At 39.3% G+C, this 25,321-nt stretch overlaps 3 protein-coding genes across 3 annotated transcripts in view; 2 read left to right on the forward strand and 1 right to left on the reverse strand.

Moving 5' to 3' along the window:
• LOC140159629 (uncharacterized) overlaps positions 1-658 on the reverse strand; it is a 47,136-nt gene extending 46,478 nt beyond the window's left edge. Inside the window, 1 exon segment of the mRNA XM_072183124.1 lies at positions 513-658. The gene's annotated coding sequence lies outside the window, so the exon portion shown is untranslated.
• Positions 10-17,586, forward strand: LOC140159630 (bis(5'-nucleosyl)-tetraphosphatase [asymmetrical]-like). The gene is made up of 2 exons (XM_072183125.1): positions 10-25; positions 17,282-17,586. The coding sequence occupies exons 1-2, from the start codon at positions 10-12 to the stop codon at positions 17,584-17,586; spliced, it is 321 nt and encodes a 106-aa protein (XP_072039226.1).
• On the forward strand, positions 17,438-24,251 carry LOC140159287 (uncharacterized). Its single transcript, XM_072182704.1, has 2 exons — positions 17,438-17,631; positions 18,635-24,251. Exons 1-2 carry the CDS (start codon positions 17,588-17,590, stop codon positions 21,357-21,359), a joined length of 2,769 nt encoding a protein of 922 aa, XP_072038805.1. The 5' UTR covers positions 17,438-17,587; the 3' UTR covers positions 21,360-24,251.
• Positions 24,252-25,321: the final 1,070 nt, after the last annotated feature.

The raw sequence follows: 25,321 nt of genomic DNA on the forward strand, positions 1-25,321 counted from the left end.
CTGAGACATATGAGGTACCATACAGGTATGTACATGGAAATCTAGATACAAAATATAAGGTCAGTAGCTAGAATGGCAGAACCATAGACCATCTTCAGGGCTATATGGCACAACCAAATTTTCCCAGTTTTAGCCATTTTAACCAAAAAACTGCAGTGTACTGTACAGGTAAAATACATCAATTATTCTTTTATAGGAAACAAGTCATAAAGCATAATCACATAATTTATATTTACAATTTTACATAGGTCTTGTGGTTCTTGATTTAAGGCCAATGATAATATCAATCAAAGTTTTGGGCATTTTTCCCCCGGGTTTTGCCCCTCCCGAGAAATATCATACACATATGGAGCAGAAATGAACCCCACCAAGTCTTGGAAGAAACTACACCATTCCTCTTGTACATCAGCTTTATTTGTCTCAATATTTATGCAAGCGTCCCTAGGTCATTCTCCCTAAAATTCATAGAGTAAAAATAAACATACCTGTAATATATCAACAAATTGTCCTACATTACTCAGATCATCCGCTCCTGGCTCAGTCAGTAGTATGCTTGCATTCCTCTACACTACTTCTTGCTGACAAGCCTCAGTACAACTTGAACTTCATATCATGGTGATCAGCCCCTCATTATATTATGTCACCAGCTGCAAGTCCCTGCATGTTGATGAGAAATAAACGGAACAGGTAATTTACTAATTAATGCATGATTGAACATGCAATAAAAAAGTTGGACAATTAGTTACAGTATACAGTGTAGGCAGGGTTTGCAGGAAAAACTTGCTGTAAAGCACGAAAAAGGAGAGAAGATGAACAAAGAAGTCACCCAGGATTCGAACCTCGGACCCCTCGCATGCCACACAGAAGGTCAACGACCTGTAGCCACATGGGTTACGTTGGCCCGGCCAGCGATTCCCTGGGTAAATATGACTTAGGCTCAGGCTGATTGCATAATCGCATCACATGGAAAATGTACAAGCAGTGGTTTTAGTAAGTGTCACAGACGAACATTTTGATTTCAGGGGGGTCTATTTTCAAGATGACCAATCTCTTGATGCTCAATGTTTGCAAAGCAACAAACATTAATTGGTTGAACATATATAAAGCAAAAGATACCTTCAGTTCACTTTCATTGTTACTTTATTCACTACTGAAAATGGTACTTGGTATCAGGAATATTGGTCCCCAGCCATTTTGAGACAATTTCAGGGGGGTCTATTTTAAAGATGTACAATCGCTTGATGCTCAATCTTTGCAAAGCTACTAACAATAACTAGTTAAACATATACTATAAAGCAACAGATGCCTTTCGTTCATGTTCATTGTTGCTTGATTCACTACTGAAAATGGGGGGTAAATGACCCCCTAAATTTTTTTATATATAAATTTTTCACCCTCCATATATTGGGAATGTGCAAGCTCTGGGGTGAACTCTGACCCTCTACTTTTGGACCTTACTCCTACCCCTGATTACACTGCAAAATATTTTTCACCCCCGAGATTTAATTTTCACCCCATGTACATGTATTTGGATTTTCTGCAAGCTCGGGAGTGAAAACACGGGAAAACAACCCCCAACTTTCGGGCCTTAATGCTACCCCTGATGAGGACTAGTCATTTTGGGGCAATTTCAGGGGGTTTATTTTAAAGATTCATGAACAATCACTTGATGCTCAATTTTTGCAAAGTGTCTAACATAACTGATTGAATATATAAACCAAAAGATGCATTTATTTCACTTTTACTGTTAATTATTCGGTAGTACTTGAGTGAAGTTCTTTACACAGACTTTGGCCATATGGAGCAAGTTTAGGGGGTCTATCTGAAGAATTAAGGGTCCCTTGTTGATCAACTCTTGAGGACAAATTTAAACACACATGGTCAACACAAATATAGTAAAACCAAGTTTAGAGTTCTTTTAATGTTTTATTTATAAGCTGTCAAAATAGGACATTGTACTAAAATTTGTAATGAAATGTCCGTCCGTGACAAAAATTCTGTCCATCCGTGACAAAAATGGATATTTAATGTCATAACTCAGAAACAGTTTGGAGTTGCAAGATCATTTTTCCATGGTAATGTGCAGTTACTGGAGCTGCTGACTAAAGGGTAAATAAGTGACAATTTTAAAAGTTGCTCCTCTGATTAGCATAATTTGTGTCCGTCTGTGACACCCAAAAGTGTCCGTCCATGACAAAATTTGTCACATTCTCCTGGAAAAGATGAAGCTTGTTTCCAATATCTGTTTATCAGGTAATCAAGCCAAGTATCTTGGCTATTATTTGTCCTGGAAAGTATTGGTAAGCATTGATTAGTTTAGATAGAAATGACAAAAGAGTACTGAAAAGTAGGGGAACCTATTTCTATCTCGTCCGTCCGTGGCTTTATTTTTAGTAACAAATCATACCTGCCAATTTTTTTTATTTTCAATAGTGCTAAATGATACTCTTCATTATAAAACATAAAACAATGAAGTAAATGTCAGCAGTTGTTTTTTACCTTATTCTTGAATACCGGTATCAGTGTTTTTTAGACCCTAAATGCGTCACTCACGCAACTTGCCTTGCCTAAAAAACACCCCTTTTTCCTTGTTTTTTTTTTCACGCATGTGTACAGACAATTAATGTGACAGCCTCCCCGGACTGTGTTGATGCAAATCAGGTCTCCGGGAGCTCCGACCAATGTGGAATGTCAGGGCGTTCTTTTACCAGGTCTCTTGTAGGCCTTTTACCATATTGAAGCCCATATCCTTGAGCAAGTTCTTCAGGGTTGATTGTGAACCTTTGAGTTCAATTTGTGATTTAAGCTCTTTGTGAATTGACGCAATTGTAGGCCATTTCTTTTGCTCATACATTGAGGCAATTAATCGACGTATTACTCCACGATCAAAAGAGTCTACATTAGGCACTTGAACGTTGATTCTGAGTTTAGCGTCCGCCGCTTGCGTTATGAATTTTGTGCTGCGTTTGAGATGATAAATCCTGAAAATAAATTCATTATTGTGCAAATTGGTACTACTAAACCAGAAAGAAAATTTTAAACCCCTTTTTTTTGTATTTGAAGCCTTCAAAAGCCTTGACAACTATAGAAGATTTCATCTAAATATCTGAGCATTAAAAATATACAGATTTTGGACCCTTGCACTATCCAATTATTTCAATACCTTTGGGATACCAGGGTAGACTAGAAGAGAAATTTATCTAGCCAAAATGTTTTTACCAGATGGACATTGTTTATGTTGTAAATAATTTAACTAGGAGATACTATAACCCCCCCTTCCCCTATCCTCAAATGTATATATATGGAGAGGTTAGTACAAATTGGAGTGAAGAATTAGACTGCAAAAAGCAAGAATTATACTTTTAAATAAACATTATATACTTCATTAATATATTCTTGTTCATTGATTGGTTAAAAGTGGATCACATGACCAAAAATAGTTCTACCATCAGTACTCTTATCCGTAAATAGTACATCTAAGCCGTAAATAGTATTTTCAATGTCCCGGATGAGCCGTAAATAGTACCTCCAAGCCGTAAACAGCACTTTTGACCATGCCTTCGGCGTGCGCAGCGCATTCGATCTTGACGGAACAGTTCACGTCTGCGAAACTGCCATGGCGTCATTTCGCGCTGCTGTAATTGGTTAGCCCGATTTTAGGCTATTCGATTTGTTGAAGGGTAGGTTGTGCTTAAGAGCCAGTCTCCCTTATTATGTACGGATTTGCTATACAAAAAAAAATAGAATTTTCTCTAAAAAATAATTTTGGTACATATTAGCACCAACAACTCACATGTAAAATATGAGCGTGCACAGTGCCCTCGTTCAGCTTGAAAAAATTCTTGAAATTTCAGCCTCTCTGAGCCTTACTTGCAAATGGTAAACTTTGGAGGTGCATAACATTGTGCGCCATCATCATCCCAACCTGCATTTTGCATTTTTTAAAGTACCAAATGGTTACATTACAAAACCAAGAAAAAATACAATTTGATGAAAAGCGCCTCGTGCAAACTTCAAAGCATCATAACCGGCTCGCCATCAAGATCCCAAGTCCGAACAAGTTTGAAATTAAAGACCTCCATGGCAAGTTTCATTTTTCAGCAAAAATTTGTTGGGATTTCGTTGGCGCACCCCGAGTTAACAGAGGTCAAAGGTCAAAATTTCCTATTTTAGCACATTTTGGCACGCGTGCATTATTACGCGCCAACGTCACCTGACTCTCCGAATAGCATTTCATCAAAGAAGAGGTAATTCTCTGCAAGAACTGAAAAAATTAGCTTGGGATCTCTTGATCTTCATATTTTTCTGATTTTTTGAAAATGGACTTAGCCTCATTTTGGAGGTCAATTTGACATCTTTTTCCCACTCGCTGCACAATGTGGGCTTTTTACTGCATCACAAAAAGATGCGCCAACAAGATCCCAATTTTATTTTTCATCGTCTAGCTTCTTCGGCGACAGTAGACAAAAAAACAAGCAACAGCTAATTGGGATCATGTAGGCGCTCAGCGCACTGAATGGTCTATTGTTCTATTGTGTCCGATTTGAGCGCTGACATATTGGAAAATGTTGCCAATCAATATTCATGAGAGTGTACATTCAACGTCCAATTTTCGAAATTGGGTGACTTGTGCTTGGCAGGTGTAAAATACATCTGAATGGGCGTTTTAAATATGTAACGCATTAAGGAATTGACATCATCGAATGGCTGCCTATAGTGCTGTTAGTGTTAGGCCTATGTGTGTGTGGGGGGGCTGTGTTTAGTTGCTATAATAATTATTATAAGGCCTACATTTATTTGTTATTCCTTTCTTTTCCTTTCTCTGTACTTATTCTTTCCTTGCTAAAGTATCACTCCCTCTTCTTATCTCCCTTCCCTTCTCCATCCCCTCATACTTTTTGTCCCTCTTTATCTCTTCCTCCAGCCCCCTCTCATCTCTTCCTCCCTCATCCCCTCCCAAGACCTCTCACAAAAGAGCTGCCCCCCCTTCAGTACGCCACTGTTTATGACATTCTCCTTCTTAAAATAAAATAAAATGTCAATTTGTGAAACAACTTTTATATAGGCCTATACCGGTATACTTATTATATGTTACATGTATACGGATAGCTATTACCATTATACAGTAATAGACATGGCAGCCTTGATCTGAATCATTCAGCAAGTGCATTCAATTTATTTAAATGAAGCACCTACAGTCAGTGGGGTCTGTGAACTGCATCAGCGGCTAATGTGTGCCTTTTGAGCTTACGGCTACTCAATTACACCCTTGAGTGGTATGACAACAAAAGGTACTTTTCGTTATAGTAAGCGCTTACGCGACTTTCGTTTGATCACTTATTGACAGTAGTCTGGTAGGTAAAGCGTTAATACACTGTCGGGTCAGCTTACCGATTTAATGGTGGTCGCTCTTTGTCCCAAACAAAAGGTACCTTTCGATGAATAGCTTGTCAGATTTCAAATCGACACAAGTTTTCAATGCGTTACATAATCTATTGCCTCTCCATTCTTAATAGCTCCATGGGCGCACTAATATAAAAGAGGTCAAAGGTCAAGCTTTGTGCCAAAGTGATGCATATTTGCCTATGTGCAGCACGAAAGTGGAACTTTGACCCGCAATAAAAATGTGCGCCAACAAGATCCCATCTTACTTTTTAGATGGTTGGATAAAGGGGCTTATGTATAACTGATAACAAGTTAAAAAAAAGTGGGATCATGTGGGCGCACTAATTCAATAGAGGTCAAAGTTCATACTTTGTGCCGAATTGGCATTACTTTGCCTATGTGCAGCACAAAAGTAGAACTTTGACCCGCAATAAAAATGTGCGACAACAAGATCCCATCTTACTTTTTGGATGATTGGATAAAGGGGCTTATGTATAACTGATAACAAGTAAAAAAAAAGTGGGATCATGTGGGCGCACTAATTCAATAGAGGTCAAAGTAGTACTGATCTGACCTCGGGCCCATAGTTTTAACCAGAACCTCTCATGGCGGTATATATTTGTATATTATTTATGTGTGTTTAAGTGACATTATATTGGGACTGCCGATGCCCAATTAGAATAAACAAAAGCGCATAAGCATTGGTAAAAGGCCACTGATAATGAAACCTTGAAAATAATGAATAATGAATAATGAAATAGTTGCCTCATTATGAGCTGAAAAAATGGGACGCTAAACTCAACATCAAGTTTCAATAGCCTTATCTATCACACGCTTACACCGGGGTCTTCTTTTCCTGGGAGAAACAGGTCCAATTTTCCTCAAGTTGTACAGCGTAGACCGAGATTTGAGTCCTGTAGCGGCTAGCATATTCTTTACGGCATTTGGTCTTGACGTCCCTGATCGTTCATGATATTCCTTATTTGCAAAGAAATTCCAAATTTATATGTTGATGATGATTTCTCTAGCCTGGCGGCTGTATGGGACAGTATGATAGGCCTATACCTTGTTCTTGTGAGAGGCATTTTAAAAATACGAATAAAAATTTATTTTTAAACCATAAAAGAGACTATACCCACAGCAACCCAGTTTTTGAAGTTGCTGGTTTACCAGGAGATGCGGCGACTCAGTACGGTCATCTCTCGCCCATGGTTACTGTTACTGGCACTTTTTCACGTTTTTTACTCCTGGAGTTTACCGCTGCTCAATTAACATGCTTATTGCTTTTAACTTTGTTTTAAATTACCTTTGCTTTTAAAATATAAAATGAAACACACATGGATAATGAATTTTATTGAAGCATTATATTTTATTACATTTAAGAGACTTTTAACAGTGGATAGGAAGTACAAAAACAATAGTTAATTGTAATTTTATTACAATGTTGTTGTTTTGAAAACAGCCGACGTGCAGCTAGCCGTGTTTTGTTTTTTTGGTGGTTTACGGTAATTTCACTCCTGTCAACGTGTTGCGTACAATCAAAGCTTTTTTGCGTTTGAGCACAAACAGGCACAAAGTGATGTACATGCCCGGGGTACTCAAGTTTGGTTTTGGTAGGGACGTGCAGCTGAGATTTTGGAAGTAGACCCATAAATATACCAATTTTTCAAGAAATTTGGACCCATTGATATACCAAAAGTCAAAATTTTCGGCCGAATTTACCCAAAATTGTCTTAGTTTTTACAAATTTTCCCAAAATTTTGAAAATTTTGGCTAAATTAAGGAAAAATTGGGCTGTTTTCTGAAAAAATTGAGAAAATTTTGAAAAAGGACCCATTCATATACCAAAATAGGCTTTGAAAAAGGGGTCATTGATATACCAGAAGGCTGAAAATGCTACCCATGTTTGCGGCACGTCCCGTATGGTCATTTGTACCGAGTAGTAATACCCCCTGGGGTACATGCACAGGAGAGGTCACGGACATCGCTGTTTCCCGTAACGCTATATGCTTGGCATTCATGCGTGTGTACGCAGGAATTTCTCAAGGGGGTGTGATGATAAACAATAAAAATGGCCGCATTATATAGCGGTCATCCCGTCGCGCTTGCGCGACGCAGGGGGGTGTCTGAGGGGGGATGTGCCCCCCTCAGAATTAAGAAACTTTTGGAAAATGAAGACCGAATTGAAGCGATTTGGTGGACAATTTTGGCACTATTAGTGTGTAAAAGTTCAATTTGAAAAAGCCGAAAATTTGTGAAATGACGGTGCATGAAGCCTTTCGTGAACAAGTTTTTCCTACAGTTGTAGGCCTATATGAATTGTGTAAAAACACAATTTTTGGTAAATGTCGAAAGCAGTAGCAAAAATGGCTGCTTGTTTATCCACTACGCAGGGGGTGTCTGAGGGGGACCTGATTTGGTGGACCTTTTGGGACTATTAGCATGATTAGTGTGTAAAATTTGAGTTTGAAAAAGCCGAAAATTTGTGCAATGGCGGTCCATGAAGCCTTTCGTGAACAAGCCTTGCCTACAGTTGTAGGCCTATAAATTGTGTTAAATACAAATTGGTAAATGTCGAAAGCAAAAAGCCAAAATGGCTACTTTATCCACTATGCAGGGGGTGTCTGAGGGGGATGTGCCCCCCTGAGCATTAAGAAACTTTTGCAAACTGAAGACCTAATTGAAGCGATTTGGCGGACCATAATTTAGACACTAGGGCCTAATTAGTGTGTAAAATTTTAGTTTGAAAAAGCCCAAAATTGGTGAAATAATGGTCCATGAAGAAGTTGGAAAAATTTGCAAAATGAAGGTTCGATTGATTCGCCATTTGGTGCATAATTTTTACACTATTTTAAAATCATTGCTTCAAACAGAAAAAAAGATAGGCCTATGATAATTTGATAATATGTCCCTTAGGCTAATGAAAGTTGACTCCCAGTTTCTCGTTACCCGACTCCGGTCAGAAAAAAATGCCGATCAAATATTTCATTATTTTCCATTATTTCATTATTTCACATTTTTCAAGTTTTTAAGAAAAAAAGGATAGTTTTAATGTCATCTTTCACGTCCGACACGTATTTTAAGCACTTTTACGCCGACCCTGACCGGCCCGAATAGTCTTTGCAAACGCTGGGTTAAACTACGTGGTAAAATGGCGATATCGTGAGGCGCATTTACTAGAGACTAGGAATTCCCTGCATCTAAGTTTCTCCTACCACTAAATGGATAGACCGAACACAAAGAGAGGCAGCCAAGTTCAAGGGAACCAGCGTATGAACAAATATGAAAGCATTTCTACCCTGCACTATGTAGCGCTAGATATATAGACAACATCAAAATAAATAAAATAAACAAAATTTGAAGTCAAATTTATTCTGCTTTTCTTTACAAATATTTATGTATTTTTAAAATAAAATAAACTTATAAATAAAATGATTTATTTGTCAATTTCTTGCATGGTTGTTTTATTATTAACACGTGCACCCTGTGATGATTTTTACCAGCAACCTCCAGTTTGTGCAAGTAGACAAACTAATTTCCGTATAAATATTGCTTCCAAAGATGTGCTAGTGGAGAGTAAGTTTGGTTTGTAAAAAGTAGTGTGCAATAGAACACACAGACACCGTGTATTTATATGGAAAAGTGGTTCTCCAAAGACTATCATGGACTTCTGGTGCTTTCATATGTTGCACAACCTATAGGTTAATTTGAAGATTCCAAAGAAGATGTGCTTAATTAAAATTTGTTTTGAAGTGAAGCATGGTCATTACTAACTATACTTTATTATTTTATTTGGGCCTCAAAACATAGCATTCCGTAATTAACTTTGCACCGATAACGAAAGTTTGAAAATAATGAATAATGAATAATGAAACAGTCACCTACCCAGTCATGAAAAACTATGTAACGGGAAACTGGGGATCAACTTTCATTAGCCTTATGCCTTGCTCATCTCCTCTTCTCCTCTTCCCCTCCCCCCCTCTCTCTCTCCTTTCTCTTTCTCCGCCTTTTCTCCCCATTTTTATTTTTTTTGACAGACACAAGGGGGTTTTCACACCGTAACACCCCCCTCGTGCGCCAATGTTGGCATTGCTTGCTCCGTAGTGTGTGGTCTTTGCGTAGTACGCTCGACGCGGGGCTTGACGCAAATATCAGTGCATGCCCAAGTTGGCTCTCATGATCGAGAATTTATTTTTAGCTAGACTACATTTCCCATACATGATACATTGTACATGTTCATGTACGGCAATTTTTGACACATGCATGATGACGCTGTGCGCATTATTGTGTACACGCAGTACGCTACATGGACGCAATGCACATGTTCCAGTCTGGCCAAGAAATACTTAATTTACCTGCAACTCTCAGCTCAGTAGTGTATGCATAGATAGAAATATACAAAATACATGTACATGTCATGAATGATCATGACTGAGTCACCGACACTGATGGCAGCTATGACTGATGAGCCAGCACTGCAGCTAGAGCTAGCGAGAGGCAGAGCCCAAAATTGAACGATTTAACACTCACCCGAATGAGCTATTATATATATATAGTAGCTTCCGATGATCTATAAACATGATATTCAGGGCAACAACTTGGTCCAGTGTGCTTTGCTTTGAATTGTCGCGGTTCGATAATCAAAATACATCACGCTCAGTGACTTGTACTTTTGTAAACAACGACAACGAACTCCAGTCCTGCCTATGAAAACAATGATCGGGGTAAATTGATGAGGGCGCTATGATTATAATTGCCTGTTGCTGCCTGGTTGCTGCTTTGAATAATGAAGTACAAAATATACTAAATTTAGAGGATGTGTCAATAGGGGCCTGAGCGCCTGAATCCTGATCACATTATTTGTAAACACATGTGGTAGGCCTAACTGGTAAAGTCAGTTGATTTTTCAGAAAATGTTTTTTTTAGTGAAAAACAAAATTTCAATGTAAAAAAATCTATCGCGGGACTGCCTGATGAGCTTTTGATCCTAGCGCAGCTAGTCCAATGAGTAGGACCTTTTTTTACCAGACTATGATCACTATCTCACATTAATAGGGCTGTGCAATAATTATGCCCATTGGGGGAAGGGTAAAATTGGGATTGGGGGGGGGGGAAGAAAATTTTGGCGAGCCGAAAGGGGGGGCAAGCAATTTTGGCAAGCCGAGAGGGGGGCAGCGATTTTTGGCACACATTCTTGGGGCGCCTTTTAAATAATACGCTCTAAAAAGGCTTAGGAAAACCGTACGGAAACGCTTAATTTAAATATGCACATTTTCCTGCTCGCTGCGCTCGCAACATGTATATGGACCATTTAAGGTTTGCAAATTGGGATCCCAAAAATTTGGCATGTGCATGGGGGGGGGGGAAGATTTTTCATTTATCACAGATTTTGTTACAGTAGGCCCCTATTATTTTTGAAAAAAGAAATTTGAAGCCATTTAGAAATTCAATGTTCCAGGTTTCTGTGCCGCTGTTTCGGCTTAATAACCGGGGCACCAAGCCGCCTTCGGTGCCTCTGGTTATTTTTTTCTCCGCCAGTTAATTAGTTATAGGCCTACTATGCTTCTTAGGGAACAACCCAAAAGTTCGATGAAGCCCTATAACGAAAGTCCTTTCGTTAGGGTGGGAGGGGGTCAAAAAGTCCAATTACATTTGTAAAGAAGTAAAGAGGGGAGGGGGTTAGCCTTCACTAATGAAAGGACTTCGTTTATAGGGCTTCCGAACTTTTGGGTTGTTCCCTTACTGTAGTCAAATAACTGCTGTCTCCATAATATAATTGTGCACTTCTGGATAAAGCAAGAACTTGATTGGAGCAATTTGATTTGTTACCCATGGATACAAAATGCGCCCCCCCCCCCGGTGCTTTTATCCATAAGTGTACAGTCAATACAGTTATTGCCCCCCGGCTACTTGTTGTTCTTTTTAAGTTACTTTGCTTACTTTCTTTATGTTATAATCTTTCTTTCCTTTCTTTCTCCTTGGGGACGGGGGTAGTCACTAAGTTGACGTGAATGCACGGCCAGTCGGCCACATTGACCACCATTTTTCAACTCCTTCCATGTGCGTATTTTTTTGGGGGCTTTGGGGGCGCCAGCCCCCCGGGGTAAAAGCAGGGGGCAGCCAAAATGAAGGGGCGGCAGAAGAAGAAGGGGCGGCAAAAACAGGGGCGGCAAAAACGAAGGGAGCTGCAAAAAGAATTAGTAAATAAAAAAGGGCGGAAAAATTTGATAAAGCATAAAAAATTTTGAAAAAATGGTACTATGGATATACATGAAAATGTGCTGCTTTTAGGGTGCTAGCGCCTGAAACTAATTAATTTTTTTTTGCTCTTCACTTTTTCAAACAACCGAGAAAAAAATTAGGTCAACCTTTTCGGGCTGTTGAGGAAGGGGCGGCAAAATTGAATTTTCTTCAGCCCCCTGGGGTTGGGGCGGCCACGGTGTACACGCCACTGCCTTCTCACCCAATGACTCATTTTTGTTTTACTAAACTCCCTCTCACCCAATGACCTGCTTTTTGTTTCCTGTCACCACTTATTTTTTTCTATTTTTTTTTTTAATTTTGAAAATTTTTATTGACTTTTATAGTTTGACAGAAATTTTTCCCCCTCTCACAGAAAGACCATTTTTGGTATAAGAATTTTTGCGTCTCCGAAAACCCCATTCTTTGGGGCCCAAAAGACCCCTTTGTTGAAGTCTATACTCACCAAAAGACCCCATGATATCCCCGTCGCCAAAAGTGCATCAGTCCCCTCCCCTTACAAAAGTACAAGTGTTTGTGAATGGTCCCTTTCCACAGACTATTGAGAGCACGTCAGTGGTGTGCGCAAAGGACGGGGGGGCAGGGGTCACGGCCCCCACCAAGTTGTTGGTCATTCGGGGAAATCAGTCATTTTCCCCAAAATGACTGATTTCGCCTGCACCTTACGATACACCCCTAATCAGACTCCATTCGGGCAAGGGGAATTTGCCCCCCCAATATTATTCTTGCCCCCCAGTTTTGAGGCAAACCACCCAAACTTACGTAAATTTCCACACCTTGAAGTTGCGCCGTCATGGATTTACTGGCGTCTGATAAAGGATTTGATTTGCCCATTTGCAACAAGAAACTAGAAACTGGCAACCCAGGAACAGAAAATGGCAGCTGGCGTGTTGCGAGCTGGAGGGTTGATTATTTTTCGAAAAGTTCAGGGCGAATTTGAGTATTTACTCTTGCAAACATCTTACGGCCAGCATCACTGGACTCCTCCGAAAGGTATTAATTTTCGATCGCATTAAATAGTTTTAGAAAACATACTTTTAATTTTGATAAAATGCTTGTTAAGTTGGAAGCGTTTGACTTCCGAATTTTGCACCACTAGGATTTTCGCAAAGTTTTCAGTGTTCAAAGTAAATTCCTCTTTGTTGGAGCACCTCTAAGCTGTGAGAAGGTTGAAAACAAGTAAAATATACTTGTAATGTACTTGTAGCATTTAAACAGTGAATGTAATAAATAAGTGATCGTATATGACAATATTCATCAAAATGAAAAATCTTAAATTTTTCAAGATCCTGCTATTGCCATCCATGACCATGCCCATGCCATGTCAACTCATGATGTTGATGTTTTCCATGAATAAGCCCTTTCGCAATTTCGGAAAATTGCAACTGCGCATGCTCAGACATCGTCACACAGTTCTTCAACGAGAGATAAACACGAGGAGGCTGCAGTGGCAGTGCGTTTCCAACATGTCCAATGCGGTGAACTGTGCCGTTTGCATAAAAATAGGTAACCCAGACAAACCTTAGTTTAAAACACATTTGCTAGTCAGCCAAATTCGCCGACAATGTCAATGCATATTTACATAGAAATTTAAAACAACTGGCCGAAGAAGGAAACGTACATAAATATGTTTTTTATACTTCACTTGACCCAAATATATGATTTTTATGGTGATAAGTCACTTGCACATGGAATTTTAGAGGGATTTGGATAGCAGTTCCATTAAAAAAAAGCTGCTATCATAATGAGACTAAGATCTAGAAACACCCCCGAAATGCCGTTTTGGGGAATTTTGCTAGCTGAAACTTTTTGATGAAAGTCAATCTTTGACAAGATGTAACTTTGCTACGGAAAGTGCTATGAAAAAATGGTTTTCAGTTTTGGCTTTGTTTACTCAAGGGCTTTGATTTGATATATAAAATGATGCAGTTTGATGGCAAATTTGAATTCACCTAGCATACCTAATAAAAACATAGTTTGTACTGGAATTATGCCGATTATTTTGTGTTTATTTCGTCATGATACATTGTATTTGATTAAATATCATGAAGAAATCCCAGTACAAGATGTTTTTATGCAAACAGCACCGTTCACCGCATTTTTTGGAAATGTACAAAAATGTACAGTACAGTGGCGTAGATTTCTTTTTTGACATTGGGGGGGATGGGGTTGGAAAAAATTCTTGGAAGTATAGTGAAAGCAGCACCTTTTGGCGACTGATTAAGTTAATGGTAGAAATGCGCGCGAAAAATGTTGCTATTTTTAAGCTAAACTGATGAAATATGGTGCAAAAGTGGAATAAATGGCTTAACTGTGTAATCCCCATAGGAATGTACAAAAATTTGAAATTTGGACACCAGAAACTTAATGTAGAAAGTCAGAAACTGTCAATTGGTATACCTTGATACAAAAGTTATCATACAGTGATAGTAAGATTTTTTTCAAATAAAATCGCTTATTGTGTAAAATGGATCGCCGTGCTGAAAAATAACTGCTTTACTAAATTACTTGCTTTTTTGTACAGTAATTCATTATAAAGGTAGGCCTACAGTTGATGATGGTCACAGAATTTGGACAAGGACATTTGCCCATAACTTTGCTAATTTTTCTCCTACAGACATGGTTAAATAATCACCTTTTCAAATAAAACAATTTCTATGTATTTCACATGAAATTGAAAATTTGATGATCATACCTACCAACAATAGCTCAAGCTTCACATTCGAGGCTAGAGTCTAGACCTTTGCATTCAAAATCTAGTCGGATTTGCTGAAGCATGACACTGTAAAAGCAATGGAACTTTGGAAGTTCAGAAGTCAACACACATGACACAGGCCGCGACGGGTGATCATAGAAAAAATGTTGCTAATTGCGACTGGCCACTTTGACAACAAAATTTTTAGACTGTTCAAAAATTAAAATAGGCAAATTTTACCCAAATGATAGTGGACTCATCGAAATACTATTCATTCAAATTTCAACATTAACCCTAACACTGGACCCTGCTTTTTGGGATCGGAAGTCAAAGAAGATCCGAAAAAGTCAAGGAGAAGAAGAATTTTGACTTGGCACCGGGATTCGAACCTATGACCCTCGCATGCCAACCGCATGATCACGGACCGGTAGCTACACGGGTTATTGCTGCCCGCCAGCAATTCCGTGCTCATATAACACTTGGGCTGATTGCGTCATCGCAGACCCTGGGATTCATGCATGCGCAGAATTTTTCATCGTAAGATTTTGTAAGATTTTTGGGTGTTAGGGTTATAGTAGGGTCTAATCTGGAAAAATACATCTTAGTTAACCCTAACACTGGACCCTGCTTTTTGGGATCGGAAGTCAAAGAAGATCCGAAAAAGTCAAGGAGAAGAAGAATTTTGGCTTGGCACCCCGGATTCGAACCTATGACCCCTCGCATGCCAACCGCATGATCACGGACCGGTAGCTACATCGGGTTATTGCTGCCCGCCAGCAATTCCGTGCTCATATAACACTTGGGCTGATTGCGCTATCGCCAGACCCTGGGATTCATGCATGCGCAGAATTTTTCATCGTAAGATTTTGTAAGATTTTTGGGTGTTAGGGTTAACAGAATAAATAACAATCCGTTGCAAAAACTGTCTCAACGCAATACTCTAGCATTGAATGTGTAACTATCGTGTGCAAATTCAAAGCTAGAGTTCTCAAGTAAGTAAAGCTGAATTTATACTCGATCGCCGAGCGATTGCGATTAAACGCTTTTGGAAAGCGATGGGCAATCGCCGAATTTGCGTCGCTTTTGCATTTATACTTATCACGGAGATAGCGATTGCAGACGACAATTTAAATATTCTGAATGCCACAAAATACATTTTTAAAACATCAGTTGCTGTCAATAATTATTGCTTTGAATTAATTCGTCATCAAAAATTAATAATCGAGAAAGGGAAATTAATCAGCAAAATAATAGATCCAGTTGGTTGTAGGCCTATATGATTGGTTGACGCATTCACATGTCAAGTGATATCGCTGGGAAGTTGAGATTTCTTCAACTTGCAAAAGCGACATCGTTTTTGCCTCTGCGATTTGTATTGATTGATCGGCTTGAGTTGACGCTCTGAAAACGGAAGTAAACATTGAGCATGCGTGAGAATCAAGGGAGAGCGTGGCGCAATGGTTACGGTACTTGCCTTTTAGTGCATGAGGTCCCGGGTTCAATTCCTGGCGGTGGCGATTTGCTGGGATATTGACTTGGGGAAAAAAAATCTGAAATTAATTGGCAACTTCTGTAGATTAAATTCAGACTTCCTCTCTCCCATGGTTCATTTAGAATTGGGTAAATGAATCATGAAAGTACTCCGCTTTCTGAGGGGACGTTAAGCCATTGGTCCCCTGTGCAGAGAGCCATACCTATACAGTTACTGTATTTTTTTACAGTATGTATTTCGCAGCCAGTTTCGAAAAGAGTAGGGTGTTAACCCCTGACTGTTCCCAACCTGTTCCGGTGGTCAAATGGACCCCAATGGAAATAAGCTTTAATAAAGGCTTTCTTGGGTTATCCAGGGTTGTCAGAACCCGAACAAATCAAATCAAATCGCTTTTCTGCAAAAGCGATCGAGTATAAATTCAGCTTAATGATGATGCACTGCGCTTTCACAATTGCAAGCAATTGCTCAGATATCCTCACACAATTACTTTGGCAGAAGATGACCAGGACCAATCTCCTCCATTGACGGCCGTGTGGATGAAATGCAACTCTGCGATAATTGAAGACCGGATTAAAAAGACTAGTTTGCGTCCTGACGTCAGGGCAAAAGCGCGACATGATTGGTTGCTTACATTCGCAGTACGGGCACCACCGCAATACGGCATTTTTGGTCTGGTTGACAGGATATGCAATCTAGTCTTTTTAATTCGGTCTAAATATGCAAGTATTGAGAAGACATCTGGACCAAAGATTTAAAGAATGTGAAAAACACAAGTAGATAGCATTTTTTTTAAAGTGCAAAGTTCACTTTCATTGTTGAAATCAGAGCATTTAGGGCTTTTGAGAGAACCATCGGCTCGTATGAACGTTGTAGTGCAAGGCAATATTCAAAAATTGTATTCATCTACAGGTTGCTATGGTAGAACCCTGTTACATCATCATTTCTCTGGCGAATACAACCATTTGATGGAGATGCTTTCATTACTACGCTAGCGAGGTCACATAGATGATAGATCTAAATATATATCGTAACAGCGATGAAAAAATTGCTGTATAACTTCTGTAATTTTAAAATCAGAATTGGCCGGGGTAAAAAGTATTTTATACAACCATCCAAGAGAGAGAACTCAATCATTGTCTTGATACCACATTACCAATTCAAATGGGAACGAAGCATCCTAAATATTTGTTTTTTACCTCAGTCCGGCAGGTGTATTCATTTGACCTACATCATACATGTAGTGCTGAAGAGTTAATTGGCAATCTTGATTTCCAACGATATGCTAAAAGAAAAGAAATTGAATGTTTTGCCACATACATATGCTTTAACGTTTATATACAAGGCCAAGGCATTCATTTTCATAATGAATTCACATGCCTCTTATTTTAAACAGATCTATGACAAGTTTACTAATTATGTCTATTATGTATTTAATTATTTCACTTCAGGGCATTTAGATCCGGGTGAAGACTTCCGTCAAGCAGCTCTGCGAGAGACAGAAGAGGAAGCCGGCTTAGGAGCTGATCATCTCAACATCCTAGACTTCCAGAGAAAACTTGAGTACCACACTAATAGAGGGCAGAAGGAGGTGGTCTACTGGTTAGCAGAACTCAAGGATATCAACACCAAGGTGCGACTGTCTGATGAGCACCAGGCTTACAGGTGGTTGAAATTGGATGAGGCTAAAGCTATTGCCGGTTACAAGGACATGCAAGAGACTTTGATGATTGTCGAGAAATATTTAAAGCAGTAATATGGAGAATCAACAACAACAACAAGTGCAGCATCTAGAAATCAAGTAAGATGGAAGATTCAAGGTCTATCGCAATTATTCATGTGTTGGTTCTTATTTCTTATAATTGGCCCCTTCATGCCGTTGATGGCGTGGGCTACACAACCACACTTGCTGTCAGCTTTTCCGCTTCGCCAATTCTGGTCCGATTGGAGTTAGCTGAGCCAAAATGCCATCGACAGCGGAAAGGGGTCAATTATATTTAAGAAAACTTGTGCAAAGCAAAATGTGTGGACAGCGCAGTGCATACTTTGTGCAATAACTTGGGGCTAGCAGCTCATTTCAAGCAGAAACTTGCTGCTGCCATAGGTTACAAAAGACTTAGTTAAAATGACATCACTTGGCAACATGGCCATTGCCAATCTCATGAATAATTAATCGCAGAAAGTTACTGCTGCCACCAGCAAAGGCTACATGAAATTAAGCATTTTTTAATATCAAGACTTGTGTTCAAAGTATACAGTGTGTATATCACTGTCCTCAGATCGAGTTGTGTATAATTGAAGACCAAATTAAAAACGCTATTTTGCGTCTTACGTTAAGGCAAAGGCGTGATGTGATTAATGGTTGCTGACCTGCGCAGTACAACATTTTTGGTCTAGTTGACAGGATGTCATACGCAAACTACTATTTGATTCGGTCTTCAATTATAGTTGCGACTTGCAATTGAAATAGCTCGATAACCCTGACTTCTTCATGGTGTAAACATATGGTTTAGGTTAATAACTGACGGTACTGACCCCTCCCTCACTGTCTGTCATGGGCTATTCCATGTAAAATCCACACACCCCTGGAAGACATGATCTTATCTCCCACACAGAGGGTGTAGATTTCAAATAGAGTCACCCATTCAGGTAATGCCATTTGAAAATGTGGAAGATTTCAGGTCATGTCTTCCATAGGGCTATGGATTTTGACTGGAATAGATTAGCCCAATGGATTCATCTGTCTCATGAATCAACTTTGTGATACATGTACTAAATGATATTTTTCATCTTGATCTTTTCAGTATTCCAGAATGGCTTGCCAACAGCAACGATCAAATTGTCATTATCTGCAATGAAGAAGGTGAGAATGGAGACGAAGATGGCGTAGTGACAGTCCCAATAAATGAGCTCCTAGATGAAGGGGGTGAGAGCCAAGTGGTGGTGCAGATGCCGGCAGACAGATCTCAACCAATACCTCGAGCGCTGTATACAACACAGGAACAAGTTGAGGTACAGATGCCGGTCAAGTCACCTATGTCCCAAGATGTGCCTCAATTGGTAACACCAGAGCAGAACAGTAGGACAGTGACGATGTCTGGGGATGCCCCAACTCCTGACGGAGATGTTGGAACTGTAGATGAAAATAATAAAATTCAAGTTTTTATTAGGGAACATGTAGAATCAGTTTCATCAGATGGTGTTACAGGAGAAAAGCCAGGTGGAGTTGTAGAAATAAGTGAAGGTGATTCAGGTGTTGGTAGTAAAGTAGAAAATAATAGTGTATCTAAATCTAACTTGAATGAGCATGATTATCTTGCAGCAAAACAACCTGCTCAAGTGTCTCGTAGAAGCAAGAGAAAAGCGGCCGCGTTTCCTCAAAGGAAACGATGTCATACGGGGTGTTGCGATGGGGATGAAGAACAAGATGAAACTCAGGGAACCAAAGCAAAGTCAAGCAGAATAAACAAGGACCATACACCTGGCAATTTGACTGTTGATGAAGAGACTGTTGAAACACCTGCAACTAATGAAAAGTTGGCAAGTGATAATGTGACTTGCGATGGAGAGACTGCAGTACAAGATACGCCTGCTGCAAAGGTGGGTACCCGTATGGCATTGCGAAAGAAGAAAGGTCAATCTGGTTCAGAAAGTATGGAAGAGGAAAAAATGACGACTGATGATAAAGAAACAGAAAACAAACCAGAGGAAGTTGATAAACCTGCTGATGATGCTGTCGGAGATAGTGAAAAAGCTACCAAGCCTGGGAAGAAGAAGGCAACAAAAGGTACCAAGAAGGTCGCTATAAAACGCGAGCAAGATACTTTCACTATTACACCAGATGGAATTGAAGCAATAGACCCTGATGAAGTTGTACCCATCAATATCATCAAAGCGTCAAAACCAAAAGATGTAACCGCATTCTCAGCTGACCTGGCAGTCACTGTTAATATTAAATTTGAATGTGTATGCGGACAGACATTCACACAGAAGAAAAGTCTCATCCGACATTTTCGACGCAAGCAGAGCAGGGCCGACGGAGTTGAAGAGGAGGGTTCTCAGCACTATTCCAAGTATCCAATTGCTATTTATCCTAATACAAAAGCACCAAGACTGAAGCCAGCTGAGAAAAGTTTCACTTGTCCACATTGTCCCAAAGTTCTGCAAAGTAAAGGTGGTATGGACTACCATATTATGTGCCATACAGGGATCAAGCCAATCCTATGCTCCTTATGTGGAGAAACATTCAAATCAAAGCAGACACTCGACCAACATTTTGTCATTCACAGTCAAACTAACGAACTTCCTCATAAGTGCGACGAATGCGGCCGCACGTACCTCACTGCAACCAGACTGAGGGCGCACAAGAAGATTCACGGGGAGAAAAAATTCCACTGCGAGTTATGTTCTCACAGTTTTGTGATGAGCAAAGATTTGAGAAAACACATGCGAGTGCATACTGGAGTGAAACCCTTCAAGTGCGACTTTTGCGATGAGCGTTTTCATTTTAGTCAAGATGTAAAGCGCCATCTCAAGAGATTGCACATTGATAAAGCCCCGTACATATGTCGTGAATGTCCCAAGCAGACCGTCTGCTTTTTCAAGGAAGAAGAATACAAATCCCACATGAAACTGCACTCAAATGATACAGAATTTCGGTGCGACGTTTGCTTACAGAATTTCCCGACGTACACAACGTTAAGAAATCATCAGATGTTGCACGGAGATAAGAATCCGTTTAAGTGTAGATACGAAACATGTGGGCAGATATTTAAGTGCGCAAATGATCGATACGTCCACGAGAGGAAAGTTCACGACACCAATCTCTTGTACTGTCAGTTTTGCCGCATGTCGTTTAAAAAACCGAGTGCCTTTGAAGAACATCAACAGAAGCATGTCAATGCTACGTTTGAGTGTCGTGTTGATCCAGAGTGTGTAATGAAATTCCAGCAACCTCACATTCGATTACGTCATGAGAAGAGCCACAGTAAACCAGCTGGCCCCGCATCGTCATCAACCGGGCACCAGTCGTCATGGAAGAGAGGCCTTAAAAAAAAACCTATACCTAAAGAAACCATCAGTTCTCCAGCAACTATCTACCAGTGTGGGATATGTTGGAAGACCTATAAGAACTACCCGTCGCTAAGAGATCACGTCAGGGAGCATGGAGACGAGATGCCGTATGAGTGTCGTGTCGTTGGATGCGGAGAGAGATTCAAAAGAGTGTATCATCGTCGTAAGCATGAACAATCCCATAGTACTGATGACATTATAAATAGTGTTATCGATTCCAGATTAAGAGCAAACGAAGACAGCATCGACTCCGATGAGGGAGAAACAAGTGGTGAAAATCAAGAAACGGTAACGTTGGAGCAAGCACCAACAGAGGCAGGACCGGAACAAACGCCAACAGAGGTAGCACCGGAACAAATACCTGTACAGGTGGCAGCGGAAGATGCAAGTACCACAAATGCAGATTCCTTAGAGATTGATGAAACTGAAATTGCTGTACAGTTCGTGCTTACCTGAAGTGGAGTTGCAGAATCAGAGATGCAAGTTTACCAGTTTTGCCGGAATTCCAGCCTTTTTATAAATTCAAAAATCACAAATTTCCGGCCAGAAATGAGCCGGAAATTTGTAATTTAAATCGTATTTAGCAATTTTCAATCTGAAAATTAGTGTATTTTTTGTAAGTAAACGGCAACCCGAGATCCGAGGGGAGGATACCGCTCTGGTTTGCAAATGCGTGGGCACGGTGGGTGTAACATTCAACTTTTTAATGAAGATGTGGGACAGTATGAGAGTGTCTATTTCTTTTCAGGAGTATTTTCTCAATCTGAGGACCACAAAATCGAACAGATGAGCTACAGTTTGTCCACTCTGAAGTACAAAGTGACAACGCGCGCGTAAACAGTGCGCAGTGCTGCGTCTCTGCTGCAGGTATGTGTGCCTTCAAAGTCGGCACACTGTGTGCGTCCGCGTCGGTATTTTGTACTTCAGAATAGACAGACTGTAGGGGAGAAATAAGCAATTCTCACCCAGGTTCTCACCACTGAACGACACTGATCGCCGCCATATTGTTTTGGTTCCACTGGTTCTTGGTAGTTTTAAACACAGTACGATATAATACTGAGGATAAGTGGGGACTTTTTGTGTTCAACCAATTCCCTTAATCCTGTAAGCAAGTTGTGATTTATCCCTACATATGTCACGAGTATGTGCCCATTGTTATAGTTTCGTTCTGCTTATAATTGGCGAAAGTTATTTTTTATGTTACTGCACGCATCAATAAAGTCCTAACTTATGCTCACGTAAATTGATATAAGCGGGCACCAGTCATGCATTACACAACCGCCATAAATGCTGCGCCCAACTGCGTGCACGGCATTCTATATCAATATACACAATGTTATGAGTCTAATTTTTTGCCAATTATAAGCGGATCAAACTATATCAGCAATCCTGTGTGAAAGGAAAACAGATATTTTGGAGAATATGATTGACTCTTTAAAATGGAAAAATTAATTTAAGACATTTAAAACAAACAATTAAAACAGACATTCTCAAATGGCTGGTTTCCAAGTGGCATGTGACCTCACTATAAAAAACACTACAAACCAGATTTTACAATATTTTCAAGATGTCATTCACTCACTAAAGTAGAGGGACAATAAAAATACTTTCTTTTCAGTTTATTTATAATCATTTACAGGGCCTAGATTTCGACGAGAATCACAGAATCAATTATTATAATGATAAACATAAGATTCTCTCAGTGTAGCGACAGATGGATTTTGATTCTCTCAAACAAAGACGAAATTGAGGCCCTGGTTTATGACAGTTTCAATTTGAAAACTTGTACAAAAACATGCCAGGAGATAGAACCCCTCCCAGAAAGCTAAAATCCAAGAGCGTCTGTGGGCTCTGCCCTTGGCGGGACACAGGACACCACCACATGGCCACTGTGCTCGTTCGCATTGGATAATGGCACTTTCATTTCAGACAGTGGCACTTCAGAATATCCATTTGAGAATGCCTGAATTATAACTGGGTATTCATTTGTAGTCACCTTTGTATTTCCTAGTGTATAAGGTTTAGTTGCAAAGTAACAGTCCATCTTGGATACTACAGAGTACACATGTTAAAACTCCATGTACACAATTAATTTGAGAGTATAGAGATTTCAGTTGTTTTCTTTAAAAACTTGAGAATTATAATAATTATAATAACCACAGATTGTAGACAATTCATTACTAGTTTATGACTGTAGGGATTAGTGTTGGCCAACACTCAGATTATAGAAGGAACTTCTATAAGGCCATCTAAAATAGTTTGTCGCAAGATTTGGTTGTACATTTTGAAGGACAAACCCTCTTCTTAAATGGGGAAATGTAGGGGAGTATTCTATTGTAGACATGCATGACCAAATTGTTTCACGAAACCCCCTGATGAATGAAACATATATAGCACATTACCCCCTGAACAACCTAATTTTACCGAATTTGATCCCAAAACAAAAGTTTTTTCCCAACACCCTCTTGGATTCTATTTACATATAATTTAGCATGCCTTTATCATTTGTCTTGAAGATGTGTTTTTTTTTTTCAAACTTGGGAAGTTACTTACCTAGCAGGGTCTTAGCTAGGATTTGTGCAAGTGCACAGCATTTTCACCAAAACTGCTTGTCCAAAATTTGACCCTGAAAACAAAAACCAGACCTCTGGTCCTTCTGGGAGTCCAGTAAGTTCAAATAGCTATTGCTATAGCCTTGATTTGTTTGTCTGTTCTTGGTTTGGTTCACTTATTCAAGCATTATTTTTAGAGTTTAGCACAATATGACACATTAATTTTGCCTGTCCCAGGAGCAAACTGCCTGTCCAAAATGACAGGTGGCTTTTTTTTTTTTTTTTTTTTTTTTTTTAGAGAAATGCAAAAGCTTTATTTCAAAGTTTGTTTCATCGTCATATGGTATTCGGTTCTTGAGATAATTTTTTAGAATTTAGCACAATGTCACACATTAATTTTGCCTGTTCCTGGAGCAAACTGCCTGTCCAAAATGACGGGTGACTAGCTAAGGCTGTTATCTATTCACCAGAAAGAAAATCGCTTGGTTTTGGTGACACAATGTGGTCCATGGAGGCCATCTAGACTGCAAATTTGAAATTGAGATAAATGTAAAAATATGGAGTTATTAAAGAAACAATAAAATCCATCAAGTCTTGATAATAGACATTGCAAAACTTCAGAACTTAAGGTCCAACTATGCTCGACTCAATTTTCAAAAAATCCTCCTTTGGCGTCCATGGACCAGTGGTTTTGGGAATTACATGCCTTTAATGTAAATGAAACCTTTGTATATGTATATTTGTTAATTTCAATTCTTTGTTTACATTATACTTGAAATAAACTCATTCAATATGATAATTGAATACCTGAGTGGAAGAAGGGCCCAACTCCATCAAAACTGTTTTTGAGATATTAAGAAAAACCTCTATATTTGGAAAAGTTTTATAGACAGAATGTTTTCATCTTCAGGGGACCTTTAATGCATGAACATACAATATTATATACATTCAAAATTATATATGATGTTTCTATGGCAACAGTACAGGTCTTAATACGAGCTGGAGTTGGGCCCTTCTTCCACTAATATACTGCAAGTGCAAGTTCCGTAAGCAGATCTGTTATAAATAGCTACAGAAATTTGATAATTATCCATTAATTGCACAAGTAGAAGCATGTAATATGCTAGCAAGAAAGTTTATTGTAGTGAAAAGCAGATTTCATGGATGAACAAAATTTCTTCTTTAACCCAATATTTGTGGAAGAAGGGTCAAACTCCATGGAGTTGGGCCTTTCTTCCATGAAAACCATGATTAAGTGTAATGTGGAAGTCTATTTAGAGAGTGGATTTTAGCTCATCTTTCACACACAAGGAAGAACAGTCAGCAGGCAATAAAATGCTGGGTCTAACTCATTTTTGTAAAAAATTGGAGTTGGGCCCTTCTTCCACTCAGGTATTCAATTGTGTATTAAATGTGTACTTGTTAAAATTAAAGTTGCTGTTTAAACAATTTAATTTTTTGTTACAACCGACTGATTTACATTGAAGTGATTGTTACATCCAGCAGCCTGGGACATCATCCAAGAGTTGAAATAAGCAGCTTTTTTATGGGGGCTTCATTTGCCCACTGGTATTAGAAGTAGCGGTATTTCGAACTCCCCCTCCCCCTCCCAGGTCGGTACAACTCTCTACATACATAATTGTGATGTGATAAGCTATTAGAGTCATTGTTATTGCTAATTTGAGATAGCACAACTTACTTTGTATTTTGTTCTGAGCAACTCATTGACCATATCTCTACAAATGCAAGTCCAATTTTGACAGGGTTGTCATCAAAATAACGGTCTGCATATGGTCCAGTTACTTAGGGAGCGATCACTATTTATGCCGGGGAAACGGAGGATTTTAGGGGGGACAGGAAATTTTT

This window comes from Amphiura filiformis, chromosome 8 (assembly GCF_039555335.1).
Source record: "Amphiura filiformis chromosome 8, Afil_fr2py, whole genome shotgun sequence".
NCBI lineage: Eukaryota > Metazoa > Echinodermata > Ophiuroidea > Amphilepidida > Amphiuridae > Amphiura > Amphiura filiformis.